The sequence below is a fragment of the Chelon labrosus genome, assembly GCF_963514085.1.
Source record: "Chelon labrosus genome assembly, chromosome: 6".
NCBI lineage: Eukaryota > Metazoa > Chordata > Actinopteri > Mugiliformes > Mugilidae > Chelon > Chelon labrosus.
Window position 1 is genome coordinate 8,085,561 of NC_140342.1, and position 15,629 is coordinate 8,101,189.

Consider the following 15,629-nt stretch of genomic DNA (forward strand, 5'->3'; position numbering starts at 1 on the left):
TAATAGCAAAGACATTAAATATTAAAAAAAGATTAAAAGTTTAACCAGAGGTACACCTAAGCTCTACGATTATAAACATCTGAACGATTACATACAGAGTCTAACCACACCTATTTTTGACTTCAATCATTGGTTTTTTTCAGTGGCAAGAATAACAGTGTTTCAGAAGCAGGAAACTTGCATGTAAGCTAATTTGTGATTTGGCATGTTAATAAGTGAGCTATGAGCTTAATGAACAGTGCATGCTGGTTGCTTCTGTTTATTATAAGCTAAACTTACCACCTGCACTTGTGGCCTTATATTTAACTGATTCATATGAGCGTGATGTTATATCCTTCCTCTTCACAGGAAGTGAACATATTTATTCACCCTCAAAATGTTTACTATTCTTAATATTTATTTATTAAAATATATTCACAGAGTATAAATCATCATTGATCATTTCTACAAAACGCCATTAGTTAGAGTGAGTCCCTGTTACTGGTGTATGTTCGTTAGTTCTGATTTACACACAAACTGTAAAGAGGAATACACGTCTTTTTCCCCACACGGAGGGTCAACTCTTTTTTTTTTTTTTTTTGTTGAACAGTCTGTTTATTGAGTTTTACATATTACAAAACCAACAGAGTTCTGATTACAGATCTAAATACAGTATACCCCAGAACAGATACCACCCCCCACCCCCATCCCTCCGGCACCCAGCCCCAGCAGATGGACATGCATAGTTAAAAGTAAATTAAGGAGGCGTCAACTCTAAAGTTCCCTAAAGTTGCCAGGACTACCTAAACACAAAGGGCATTGTGGCCAGTCAAAGGGAACATTTGCTCTAAGAACATTATGATTATGGTTTTGCATCTCCTGGTTGGACCAGTGTCTAACCATATAGCCTGGTGTCCTTACTAACCATGACAGTATTGAGCTGTAATGGTAACCATTACAAATTAATCATCAGTCCATGGCAGTCAAAGACATCATAATGGAACAATTTTCTCAAAACGCCATTTATCAGGCATAATATACAGTAAAGCCTATAATCTGAATCAGAAAGGCAAGAGTGAGCCCTTTGCTGGCTGCCAAGTTCACGGGACTGCATGTGATGGGGTCAATTGAGTTTGTGAAGCAAAAACTGCAAACTCACAAGAGGAAAACTCTGATCCTGTAACATTACTGGAGTGAGACATAAACAGCCTGCAGTGACGCATTTGTAGCTGAGCTGATTTTTAGTATACCCCCTGTTTCTTGTTTTCTGCTCTTCGTGCACTTTCACCCACTGGCTGTGGTCACGTTCCCAAACTTCTTGTTTATTTTATCCATTTTGACCTGCTTCTGCTTCTCCCATAATGCATCTGACTATACAGTTCAAAAAGCGTGACATCTCCCTCTGAACCTTTGCTTTGTTTTCTTTCCTCCCTATCTCACTCCAGGCAACAGTCTGGCAACAGTCTTATTTGAATCCATGTCTAACTACATCATCTTCTCTCTTGATTTTCATTGTGTTTCACTTCACTGACAGAGGTATCCAATATTTCTAACATCCGATGCTGAGCTCACTCCAAAAAGACGCAGGTACTGTATCTTTTCCACTACTGGGGATATTGCCTCACTAAAAAGAGAGGTGCAAAACAGGAAAAATCTGTTCTCCTTTTCCGGTCAAAGAGTTGACAAAAAACGAGAAAGAAAGCAGCACAGGGGAGGATGTGAGGGCATCTTTCATTGTGATATTGTTAATTGTATTCACCTCCTGAACAAACTCAACAATCACTATTATGTAGTGGCAGGTGTACTGTATGTTCTCTGAGCATATGCTTAGTTGACGACAGTAGTATTCCACAGTGGGACGGGAGTGAAAAGCAGAGCAAAAACAAAACTGAACTGTGTCTCACAGGCTTCAAACAAAATTCGAGCTAATCGTATTTGTTTTTCTTATTCTATCTTGCTCGTGCGTCATGATGGAAGCCAGTGAGAGAGTTTCACTCATCTGTGATTACTTGGAGAAGGTCAACGTTTGTGAGAAGTGTGGAGGAGGAAGGACAATAAGACTCAAAGTTGTCTTGTGTTTTTTCCTGCTGTGGGACACTCCTCACAGCCCATCTGTGCTGATAGGAAGTAGAGAGCACCCATGTGCAGGCCTTGCTGACGTCAATGGGGCTTGAAGAACCAGTGCAGCAGGAACCAATAGCCCAGACTCCCTCCCACTTCTTCACAGCTACCTGATCTGAATCTGAACCATTAAATATTTCTCAACCACTTCCTCTCCGTTTATATAGAAATGTTCATGAAGAATGACAGTTCTTGTCGTAGTCTGTCCACAGTAACAAAGAGCAATGAAGCTTTTGCATGCAGGAAACGATAAGATAACTGGAAATGTGTAGTATATTTGCAAAGGAACAATTTTTAGTTACTGCACACGCACAAGAAAAGTAATTTACTATAATGCCCATAACTGTGCAGATTCTAGTCACATGGAAGAATTTCCATGTCCAGCGCAAGGATCGTTATTTGTCTTTTTTGAATCTTTCAAAACTTTAGCAGGGCTAAACGTGACTTTCGGGCTTCTTAGAGGAACTACCAGATATAAACAGCTCAGCAGTACTTAGCAGTGTATACATGTTACAGTGTTCTACATTTCCTAGAATCCTTGATTCTGATCAAGGTCACAATGGACTCCTTTCTCCCTTTATCACGTATTGAAAGCTTATGACTGAACTCACCTGACAGACACACTTTGGTGACACAGGGCTGATTTGCAGCGGGAGACCTCCTGTAACAGAGAAGTAGGTAAATAAGTATGAAAAGCAGGAGCCCTGATGTGTAACAGATGGATGCATTATGCATTTTCCATAGTGTGACTTGGTTTCAGCTGCAGTCTTTGTTGCCACAGCACAAACATAAAACAGGTGCTCGCTGGTCTCAGGCTTACAGTGACCCACCTCTGGCACACCTGATGCAACTGCAGCCACTGACCCAGCTCAGCAGATGCACGGTTTAGTGGATAAGGGAGCTTTCGTGCACTCAAATTAGATGAGATAAATGTCTCTTCTACCAAAAGAAAATCCAGGGATTTCACTGTTACTCACCATCAGAAAAAAAACTTCCCAGTTCATTGAGTACACCAGTAAAAACTAATCCATTCTAATACAATAGTCCTGCGCTAAAGCCCCCTTCATGATTGTTCTAATACTCAGTTTATGTTCAAACACAAAACTGTCTCTGTTATTTAGCCTGGCCCAATGCCTAAAATTAGGTAGTGAAAATTATAGAAACACATGCTGGTACAACATAATACAATTCAGTAGTACTACAAACAGCCTCCAAAAAGAAAACATACAAATTCAAATAGACGCAACAGATCTCTCAGTTATTGGAAACAAGTGCTGAATATCATAACCTTCATGAAGCTAAGATTGAGTGGTGGACTAGTAGAATGGATTTGTACGTAAGTAAGAGTATATGGCTTTAGTTGAGTGACTTCTTCATGAAACCACAACATGAAAAATGTTTTTGATGCATTGGCGCCCCCAAGTGTTGGCATCTTTAATTCCACTATCTATTCACATGCAGAATTTCTCCTAGCCTACATGACATAAAATCCCCTAGTACAGTAATTTTATTAACTGCACAGCTATAGCATATGGATAAATAAACAAATAACAAACTGACTTACTTATTAGATACACACTGTACATTTGTCAAGGTGGTGAAGTTGTTCCTAACAGTCCGGAGACTTGCCAGAACCTGAAAAGTAACGGTAGCAGTTAAAAATGTAGAAGAAGAAGAAGTTGCAAAAGGCAAAAATCAGGGTTGAAATATGAGAAAGAAAAAGAGAAATGATATAAAAGCTCACAAAATCTGAGCTTAAAATGTGCACAAACCAGTATGTCTTGTGACATTATATCTGCAATATTTCTTCAAATAGTGATGGCTGCCTTTATGTACCTCAACTGCAGAAGGTAACAGAGGTTTGTTTGAAGCAGGTTTGCATTAGAGGCAGACCTTCTGTTTGATAACTATACTGGTCATATGTTAATATGAAGCTCTAATTTGCATAGGTAAAGTGACCGCATTATTGCTACTTACAAACTAAACACTTGACACGATGTAACCATTTCAAATTAAAAGCCTTCTTGTGTCTTTTATTGTGAAACATTTTCAAACATACCATATGCAACAACAGCCGGAGATTAAAGGATGACAAAGCAAAGTGGATCAGGAAAAATTAAGGTCACCAGTGTGTTAGTTTGAACCTCATAAAACATACCAAGTACATTTATGACACTAAGTGTAAAATTAATTTACCTTTGCCCACTAGAGGGCAGATAGATTCATAACAACTTAGTTAGGGAGCTGCTTTCTTTATCCGTGACAGCATTACATCTAAAAGCCCTTGGGTAAATTGTGTTTTTGATGTTCTTTGGAGTAGATTTATTGAACTTGTGGTCAGCTCTTACCTGGGCAAATGGAGTCACAATCAAATCCTCTCCATGCCTGTAATTGAATACAATGAAAGCAAAGAATGAGTCACACACAAAAAACAACATTTGATCAGAGATGTGATGCTGTGATGTTAAGAACTCACAATTCTCCTACAATGGAAGAATTTCGAGACAGGGACTTTGGTGACAGTTCATAGTCGCTGTCGGAGCGGTACAAGAAGGACTCTCGACGCTGGCCGTGGCTTGCCAGGTTGGGGTGTAGAACCAGACCTGATCCTGGAGATGCCTGTGCGTCTGAGGGACTGCAGCACAATGATGGGCCATTCTCCACTTCAAAGCTAAGAGAACAGAGAGGGACAAACAACATGCTGGTTAAAAAAGAAAAAAAAGGAGATTGTGGCTAAATTCAGACCCAAATACGACAAGTATTTGAATTTGAATTTATTTGATTGTGCGTGGATGATCCAAAAATCAACTTCAGGATCTGGCTTGTTACATCATAGCGGCAAATTAAAACACATTCTTAGATCTATTCACATTAAAGCATTATCTTTATCCTGTCTGATCAATCACTGATCCAATCATTTATAGCTGACTTCTAAATCATCATCATCGTGTACTAAGTGCTAGCTGTCACTAAGTAGTGGCTTGCGCAACATATTCACAAATCCTATCCAGGAAAGAGATGGTTGCATAAACACTCAACTGATTACTCACCCATTTATCCTAAAAAAAAAAAAAAACTATTGTGTTCATTAAATAAGTAATGCTTTGCTGGTCAGTGAGAGAATAGGCTGCTTTACTGTAATCTGCTGGCCTGCCTGTTTATTACTAAAACACTATCCATGACAACTTCTTCCTTCCTTCCTCGTGCTGTGAGGCTGGACAACCACGCCTGCTCCCAGTAGATCACCTATGTAAAACTACTGTTGTACTTAATTGTTATTTTTGTATTTATTTCACTTTTTCTTGTCTTGTCTTGTGCACTGTCTTTACTATATGCTGGCGGAGCACTGCATAGGATAAATTAAAGGATGATCTTATCTTATCCTATCTTATCTTAAACAGAGTGATTAACTTGAATTTAGTATCTGTTTCGTTTTGTGGTGTTTGTAGATTAAAAACAGCAACTAATGGCTAAATCTGTAACAAGCATCTTATTTCAATGCTTGAGATAAATGGGTTTTTAGATGGTGCCAGACAAATAAACCTAATAATGATAAATATATTTAAAAGAAAAACACATTAACATATTGTACAATTTATTGCCAGTATATAATATGCAATGTGTGTAGCTGGGCTGGGCTTAAATAAATAATAACTACACATACAGAGAAATAAAATGTTTTCTGTTCTTGATTAATTTTTAATTTCTCTTTTTTTCAGTTATTTTTATTTCTCTGTAACGTGTCACAGTTTTCTGTTCTGTTCACAACACAGAGTGAAAGCTGTAGTAGCAGTGGACATGTCAAGAAATGAAGACATGCTCAAAGGAACAGCAAACCAACAAACTTCAGATATTACACACAGATTAAGTCTAGAGTCTATAAAGAATCTCCACATTTTTGTCCACTCCAGGAATACAGTTACTATTCTAAATGATAGTTTGATGCCACAATGAAAACCTCTACAGATGCACAGATGCATATAATCTGTCTGCCACCGTGGAGTGGGTGCAGGAGGAAACGACAAGCTATTGCGTAACCAGATGATCAGGTCAGATGGATTGGAGTTTAGAGGTCAAAGGTCAAGGTGTCAATGCCAGGAGGAATAGCAGATGCCACATTCATGAATTAAGAAAACAGCTCACTGAGTAAACCTAGAATAATATTAACACAAAAAAATCCACATTAAACCACACGTTATGTTTGCACCACACATTTACCCCCCCACCGCTGTAATTTCTGCTCCATGTGGGATTAACCAAGCACATATCCCACTAAAACACCTCTGCCAGAGAAGCTCAGATTAATGGGTGATGCGCAAATTCTAATTACACACATGCAGGACTGTTGACGTCATCTGTGTTATGCTTTGCGTCATTCAAATCCCATTTTCACACAACATTAACATACTTTACCTAGAGCTATCTAATCTCTTAATCTGACACAGCCAGGAAACCACCGTACGTGTACACACATGTTCTATAGATCATGATAAAATGTAAATCTTTCAGCCTAATGCATGAAAGCTAGAAATCAGACTCTTTTGGTCATATTATAATTTTATATATAAACTATGCAATAATTCTTTGTATGCAGACATGTAAAGAAACAAGAGAAAGACTCAAAACACTAAAAATAAGCAGTCAAAAAGATTCCGGAAAAAGAAAAAAAAAGAGAGAAACACTACAAAGAAGATAAAAGTCACCTGGGAGCTGAGAGGTGTGCATTGCTGACTACTTCCTCGCTGAAGTCAAAGTGCCCGACTCTGCACCTTGGGGACCTCCGTAACATTCTTCTCTCCTTTCCACCTCCTCCCTCCTCATCAAGCAACAGAATATACTGCGACAGCTCGGTTCATACACACACAGACAAACCCCCTTTCTATCCAGTAACAGCCCACGTGTTGGAGTAATAAAGCCTTGGCAGACTCTAACAGACAGATCCGGGCTGGAACACAGGGAACGGACTGTTTATCTGACCGCCTGTCCTGTTTCCCTCTTTATTAAAACACCGCAGATTAGTCGGTGCGTTTCACCATCTTGCCCCGCCTTCACTTTGGCCATCTATGATGTCCCATAAAAGCATATGGACTGAAGTTTACTGGAGTGAAACAGTTGATGTTAAAGTTACAAATCCAGATCATTTATCACTATGTGTATATGATGTAGTTTACATTGTACATTGTACACCCAGATAAAGACAGAAATAATTTTACCTTTTTTTAGGGTACTTTGAAAATGATCAAGCCAAATATTAACAATTTAATTAGTGTAACAATCAGGAACATAATGTAAGAGTGAACATCACATCTCATGTACAGTAAAGCGAAATAAGTGAGCTTGTTAATGGCATAACCAGCATGGTTGCTGTGAAGCTACATTACTGTCAAAAAAAAAAATTATTACAAAAAAAACAGCAAAGAAATCTAATTATCACAGAAATGTTCTTCTTTTTCAAAATATCCAACTATAATGAAATACAGATAATGTCCAGATACAGTGTATAATGTCCAGATTCTGGTTCTGACAGACGAACGAGTATTATTAGCACAATCCTGAGTTAATCTGACACTTTGCCAGTGTTTATATACTGTATGTCCACAGCAGTAGTGCTGATTTAGAATAGCTTAGGAGACATTTGGAAGAATGAGAATAACCAGAGCCTTCTATTATTATATGACTGGAAATGGCGGAAGAGAGAGAAACGGGCTATGTATACAGTGGGGTTTAAAAAGTCTGGGAGCACTCTGAAAACCATTTCACTTCAAGTTGTTTTCCTATAAACCTGGACTTAATCAGAAGGTTTGGGGATTTGCAAACATTTAAAAGCATGAGATGATACGACATTTAAAATGAAGAAGAAATATTAAGGTTTCCTCTCCATTTGTAGGTCAGCTTGACTGTACCAAATTTTGTAGCACTGACCATGTTACTCCCTTTTATCATTTCCACATTTGCTCAAATAAATCAACTTGCAGCCATTGCTTACATGTTACGACTAATTTATCTCAAGTTTCCAGAAGGACACTTCTTACTAGGTTAAATTGTGATTGTTGGGAAATTTGCCATAAGAACAAAGTGAAAGCGTCGGGCGTCAGATTATCGTTTACTTTTTGAGTCTGGAATCATTGCTAGGCTGAAGGCTGCAAAGGGGGCTGTGCGTGAAATGCTTTGTGGAAACTGGATCAGTATGCATATCAGTCAGAGTAAAAGTGGTCACACCATCAGAAGATCAATAATTCAAGCTTTGCTCACTGGGAGATAGAAAAGCAACTTTGTCACAGATACTAGATTAGCTAAAACACAGCTAAAATCTTGCCAGAAGCAGGTTACCTAGTAGAGTCTCAGAGGATGAGTGGCATCTCTAAACCACTTCTTAGGAGGGGAAACAATACCAGACACTTGGGCTGGATGTTTTGTAGCAGTAACAAATGGGTGTATCTAAGGAGACGAGGGAAAGACAGGAAAAGAGAATGATAGCACAGTTTACTAAACCCACAGTGAAACATGGTGACAGGACAAAACTCAAGTCAAGGGTGTTTTGCTACTCTGGAGTTGGAGGCCTTGCACTGAATCAACTCCACCCTGACCAAGGAGAAGAAGCACTCCATTCTTCAGAAACATGCTATACCCTCTTCACGAAAAAGGATTCATACTGCAGCAGGATAATCAACCCAAACAAACCTCAAAGATGGAAAAAGACCAAGGAGTACAAACTGTCATAAACTTTCCTCCACAGTCAATTGACCTCAACCAAACTGGTGGAGCGCTTGAAGACAGAGAAAGCTGAGTGCCTCCCTAATGTCACAAGAAGCTATTTGCAGCATTGGGAAATGGTTGTAGGTTATCGAGTTTCAACAAATGTGTGGAGGCGAGAGGAGCAAACTCCCTGAAGTCCCTGAAATTTGTGGACATTTTCGGAGATTCAGCGTTTGACTCACGCTGTGAAGCTGAGACAATCTCTGTATTACTTTTAAAAACAGTAAGTCTAAATGAACACCCTCCAAAGAATAATCCAGAGAATAAAACATGAACTGAAAAAGAAATAAAACAATCATAAGACCTGATGACGTGCATTTACTCATATACAACTCGGAGGAAAAAACTCCCATCAGTACCCTGCTCTGCTCTCACCTTGTGCTTTTCAGTATTTCGAAAACAGAATGCAGATGATGAAATAATGTTCCAAGAGTGAATTTCATCATCTGAACATTTCAACACATGAAAGACTGTAACAACGGGCGCAGCTCTTGTCTCTCTACGGTCCTCCCTGGATCATAGCTCCTGTGAGATATCTCACATTTTTCCTAATAGATTTGGTTTGTTTAAACATTTTTCCATCTGTGTCTTGTATTGCAAAGAGACTAGCTGGGGTATGTGGTATATATATGGATTTGACTTTCAAGTTATGACATGTAGTGGACAGTTTCCTGTTGATATCCCCTGACTGCTCATGTTATTTTCAGCGTTTTCCCAAACCAATGAATCAATTTGATAAATGACTCTTCTGCGCTTTAAGTCACCAAAGAGGAAGGATATTTTTGACAACCTGAAATAAAGAAGACCTAAAAAAAGTTTCCAAATAAACCCTGAATCACTGCCACATCTGCTGTGAGTCTTTAAGAACACAACCAATAAATAAAGTTGACAATTAAACAGACAGCTACTCAAGATTATGTTTAGTCTAGCAATTCCTCAGTCTCTTTCTCTCACAGACCAAAAAATCCTTACCATGCGTTGGCTACAGTGAAGCGCCTGTATCGGGGAAGGCGTTTGTTCATCACCTGCTTGCGAAAGCATCTTGGTGACCTGTGCGGTGAGATTTTCTGGCCAGCGTCACTGCAACTGTCTGCTGGATCCAACCCAAGCCCATCCAACTCTCCACCAGCTTCCATTACTGTGTCCGCTTTACAAGACCGATGACGGTCAGTGACGATACTTCTAAAACTACAGCCTTAAAATGACACCTTTCATAAATCTGTCAGAGCCGCATTCACTTGTTTCATGTTTAAGAATAAGGAGTCATTGTATCATGTGGGTTAGAAAACGGCACAATGAAGACAATACCTCTCCTTCCCTGAAACTTCACTCATTATACTGCACAAAAATATTCACTCATGAGCCTGCGATTAACTGGACTGAGCTTCCACATATGCCCCCTGCACTATTTATAATGCAAATCAAAATGGACTGCAACGTCATCAACAAGCAGATTGGCTACTCAATAATTCTTCTGGAAAATAACACAAATAGTTATGGACTGTGCGCAGTGTCACGCAATAAACAGAGCAAAAGTTTTCCAGCTCCTGACCTCAGTTCCAGATAAATGCAACCCGTGCTTTCAAAAAAGCAGTAGGGCATAGTATGAGTGTACTCATGAGATGAAAGCAACAGATGAAAGCGAGTCAACGAACAATATATCTCTGAAGAGAGCCCATAACCATGTTTAATTTTACTGGCTGAGTCAGAGGTCCAGTGCAAAAAAACAACAAAAAAACAACAAAGGATCTATGAAGAAAATTGCTGTTCAGTAATGTAAAGTGGTCACCATCCTAAAAATATCCTCGGCTACATAATTCTTGCGTTAATCCTAGCATTGGAAAAAGTTGCTGTATTGTGCCTCAGAGGCAAAACCAAAAATAATACTAATAGTATTAGCAGTATACTATATGTTATACTAATGATTAAATGACTACTAATTCTTTTTGTTCCATCTGATACCTTCAAAGTGAGCAAAGTGTGTGTTGTTCCAACAAGGCACAGGGTTATATTATCACTGTAAGAAACAACTAAAAAAGGAAGAAAACCAGGTGCTGAAAACTGCTGTGAGCTGAAATCAAAGGACAAAGGCCAACATTGCTGCTAATTGGCAAATCTATTGTCAGAAGATGTGAGAAAACACCAACCTCCCACTGTTAACCAATACACAAGCTGTTCTGAAAATCACTGACACTTCTTTGTTTTCCCTCACCTGTCAGGGTCAGCCTGTGTGATGTCAATGCGGGGCAGGGAGGCGATGGGCAGGCTAGTGGGTCTGATCCGGGTCACAGGATCTTCCTCTGGCGTGAGCGGTCTGGCCCTGTCCCTCTCCTTTTCGGCCTGTCGCCATGACAACGGAGGCAGCTGCAGGTTGCCAGAAAATCGCCTGTGGACTTTGCACACCTCCACCCCGAGGGTGTTGCTTGCAGAAAATTGCCCCCCAAGAGGCTCCTTGCTCTCCTGGCAGACAAGGAGAAGTGAATTGCATTATAAAATATATGCTATGGACAAGAACCACCATGAAGAAAATAAGGGTAAAAAAGGTCGTATTAAAGGAAACAGTAAGAACTGTACTGTGTATTGGCTACATTTCTGTGTTTATGCTCTTCATTTCACAGAGAAAAATTAAATGTTTCAGGCCCTTGACACTTGAGCTGCCAATTGACATCTTTATGAAGCTGTGCTGAATATAAATTGCAGGTTTAATGTGTCGGTGTCAGTGTGAAGGTTCCAGGAAAGAGTGCTTCACTGGAGCGGCGGGTTGTAAAATAGCCAGAGCACTGAGGAAACAGAAGTGGGCTGCCAGAGCTCATTGTGCATACATCACCCTCCACTTTAGGTTTACTGCGTCCAAGAGGAAATGAAATGCCGAAAGGCTGACAATCAACAAGACATGATGATGATGAGTGGAGAAAGAGAGGTATTCCTAGAATCTGGCTGTGGAAAGTGAGTAATTATTGGTCTATTTTATGTGTGTGTGTGTGTGGCGCAGAAGACTACTAGGAGAAGATGTGAGAATGAAAGAAGCTGACAGCAAGTGAGAAAGTATGAAATGTAGAATGAGTGAAGCTACAGTCTGACCTCACCACTGATCACTCATTAACCAGACCAAGCCTGCGCACAATCAACCACTAATGCTCTCTCAATCAACAGCATTTACCAGCTATTACTGTTTAACCAAACTTTGGTTGGCTGATCAAATGTAATATTGACCCATAGTGAGTTAGAAAAAAATGTCACAAAAAATTGTGGAACAAATTTACTGTCCACAATAAACTTCTTAGTGCTCTCTAGTGGTCTAACTGTGCAATGAGGACACTGTTTCTAAATTACCTCTGGTTTAGCGTTTCTGTGCTGCGACTGCTTGTCAGACAACACATACACCAATACTAATACGTCTGTTATTATACTGACCAGAGTAAAGGGACCAGTTTCATTTAGTAAGTAAAGGAAATCCGTTTGGACCAAATGTGAAAAAATGTGGTTTTCAATTTATCGCGAACACAAGAAAATCACCAACAACTAAAAATGGACTTCAATTCAAGAAATTGAATTTGTTCATCTCAAAATAATTATCATAATTGTTGCAGAGCATTTTTTTTTGTCATACTGAATTGTTTCAGCGCAGCCAAGCACTAATGAATCAGCAGATATCTCAGGAAATGCCACATGCTGTAGGTTTCTGTTAAAATATGTACTTCTAAAAAAAGACCAGTACAGTCTTGGCGACACTGTCATCTACTCTCATTCATAGTTCTTCTTTACTGCAGTAAGTGTATATCAAGTCCAAACTGACTGTTCAAAGTGTGGACAGGCTAATGTCGCCGGGTGATGTAAGCGTTAAAGGTGAAGAAGTCAAGAGAAGGATTAAGTCTTCTCATCTCCTCTTTCCAGTGAAAGTGGGTGACAGTAAAGGCAGGGATACACCCAACATGACATACAATAAATGAAACGGCACAACACAGAGATGAGACCAGGAAAGGCAGAGGTTCTGAGTGATAGAATGAACACAAGGTACGATCAGAGAAAGGAACCACAAGCGGAGATGGGAATCCTTTCAGGCTCTGCTGACTCTCCTCCTCTTTCTAGGAAATGCAATTTGTCTGATTTACTGTCCCTGTCTTTTAAAGGCACCCTCTGCCTGTCCCGGGGAAAAGGGGGAAAATTAAAAACCAAACTCTGTTTCCACTTACACAATCACTCCTGTCTAATGAATTATATCAGCCGAGATCTAAATAGTCTCTTGTCAATATGCCCCAGTGTTATTGCTGATTCACTGCCAAATTATTTATCAACTGGTTATTGAATGTATCTGACATCTGTATGTAACTCTAGTTCTTCATTGATCTCTTGTCCATGGTCCAGCTGGCTCTGGGAAGAGGAAATAACACAGATGCATTCTGAGTGTCTGCATAAAAGCCAGGAGTCGGATAAGGATGCTGATAATTTCAATCTCAAAGCATTAGTAAATTTAGAAACCGGAATCTATGATAGGAGCAGAACGCGTTCATAAAAGGAAAAGAACTGCGATGAAAGATAAAACAATGGATCTCAAAAGGATGTAGTGTAGCTACAGGGTCAAACAGAGGTGGAGTGGGTGTTTTCGCGACGAAGATGAAAGGATCTTCGTTCTTGGCTGCGCAGCCTAAACAACTCGGGTGTTCTCTGGGATGCTTCCAAAAAGCCTTTTTGAAGAAGGTGATTTTAAATGCGACAGCTTCACGAGTGAGTCTCGAACAGGAGACTGAATTATTGAATCTTTCAGCCAAAAGGGAAAAAAGTATCTGCTTTAATTATTTAAATCCTATAGAATGTAAAGGAAAGGTAGGAGATAGACACTCAAGGGCAGCGAGTGGTGTAACACTGCAGATATCTGTTCAGTACGTGCTGTGAGAGATAGATAAGGACACTTAAAGAAATAAACAGATACATACATATCACTATAAAATACTTTTACCATGGCAGCATGATCTTTTATAATATACTTTTTTTTTCTTTTGGAGTGATATTTTTACCTACAGTGTTCATTTTGTTAACATTTCTTGCCGTGGTTTGTGTTATGACAAAAAAAACTATCCTCATTTTGAGGCTGAGCAGGCTGTTGTGCCTCATTCATTTAACAATGACCAGATATGTATTCTGGATTCCCTGTAGATCAGGACCTTACCAACTGGGTGTAATAATATGGGCTATATACAAATGAACAAATAGTGTTTGTTTGAGTCTTTCTGCGAAAGCGACAGTCCTAATGGCCATCTTTTGAAAAATGTGTCTGCAGTCACCAAAATTACTGCCGGCATTAAAGTAAAACTCTCCGTTTAATCATTCCTGACACTAGCGACCACTATTCTAGATTACATTGTTACAAATTATGAACTGCCTTGCATTAGGGAAGTATTATATATGGTTTCATTATCATTCATTTTCAATTACTAGCCTGTTATGAATTTATGGGGTAGTGGGAGATGGAGGCCAGTCACAGCAGGAAACCTTTCATCAGCCAGGATTAGGCTTGGCCTCTGAGCTCCTGTTGGACAATGTGAAAGTAAATGATCTGGCCAGCCTGCCCAGTCATAAACACCAGTGGCATAGAGGAGAAACAGATGGGCCTCTCCGTCAGATATCTGTCCTTCCTCTTCTTATCCGCGTTTCGATTCCATCTATGGCCTAAATGTTTCCTGGTGTGAATGGTCGTTTAACAACTTTCATCCTCTTCCCACTCTGCCTCCTTCCTCTAAACTAAACAATCCTCAACTCTTTATCTTCCTAACTCCCTCGTGCACACACGTGATACAGTCCTACACCGTGAACACGCACACTTTCTCCCTCTCTGCAGAGTGTCCTGCCGGATATGGCTCTGTTGTGTACAGTACAGTCATCTGTTTATGAGTCACTGACCACCGCACAGACATACTGCACCTTGCTGCCGGTGTGTTTTCCTGCTATAACTCACCGTGCCTTCACTTGTGAGGAAGCAGGGGGAAGGCAAAGGCAAAAATTGATAGTAAGCGTGCAGACGCTGGAACTTAAAGATGAGATGTGGGATTTCAAATGAAGGGAAATCATGAGTTGAAGGGCAACAAACATATGGATGGATTCACAGCTGAACAGATGGATGGTTGGATAAATCAGCACTTACATCGCCTGGTGTAACCCCCTGTGCACTCCTGCTTTTCTTCATCTTGAGAGAGACTCAGTCCGACTCTCTTTCTCTGTGTCAGGTCCGCTGTCGGGAAACGCTGCTCGTTCCTGCTTATCCTGCACTGGGCAGCTTCACCAGCATGCCTGCACATGGGTAACAGAGAGGGGCGTGGAGGGGAGGAAAAATATTAAAGTAACAATTCCAAATTCTCACATAGGTTATCTGTCTACAGCTGTCAGACTTGTTTACTAAAGACTACACTGTGCTTATTGTATAATGTATAATTCAAAGCAGTAGTGGGTTTGTTTTCTTCCAGCATATTGTAGTAAAATGAGCGGAAATGCGTCTTAAAAGCAGAAAACAAACGTATAAAATAGAACTCTATGGAACCTTGTCAGCATTTGTTCTGATATTGTTATGTGTATGGGGGTGGGCTAGCTGACATTCTGGCGCTGACTGAGTCATTGAATAACAAATAAATAGCAGCGCTGCCCAAGCTTTATTCAGTCCACATGAATTGAGCAAAAGGCTTGTAAACAGAAGACAGCACCACCGACGAAGATTACTAACGAGCTTTCCAACATCCTGAATGAAGTGCCAAAGCAGCGGACATATGAATCACCGCTTCCAG

At 39.9% G+C, this 15,629-nt stretch overlaps 1 protein-coding gene across 1 annotated transcript in view; it reads right to left on the minus strand.

The window, feature by feature from the left end:
- Positions 1-15,359, minus strand: part of LOC311489092 (3',5'-cyclic-AMP phosphodiesterase 4B-like) — a 34,577-nt gene extending 19,218 nt beyond the window's left edge. The window contains exons 1-6 of the mRNA XM_084546006.1: positions 14,996-15,359; positions 11,069-11,316; positions 4,577-4,771; positions 4,449-4,485; positions 3,665-3,735; positions 2,712-2,761 (exon numbers count right to left, since the gene is read on the minus strand). Coding sequence (XP_084402132.1) covers positions 2,712-2,761; positions 3,665-3,735; positions 4,449-4,485; positions 4,577-4,771; positions 11,069-11,316; positions 14,996-15,037 — 643 coding nt within the window. The 5' untranslated portion in view covers positions 15,038-15,359. The remainder of the gene's footprint in view (positions 1-2,711; positions 2,762-3,664; positions 3,736-4,448; positions 4,486-4,576; positions 4,772-11,068; positions 11,317-14,995) is intronic.
- Positions 15,360-15,629: the final 270 nt, after the last annotated feature.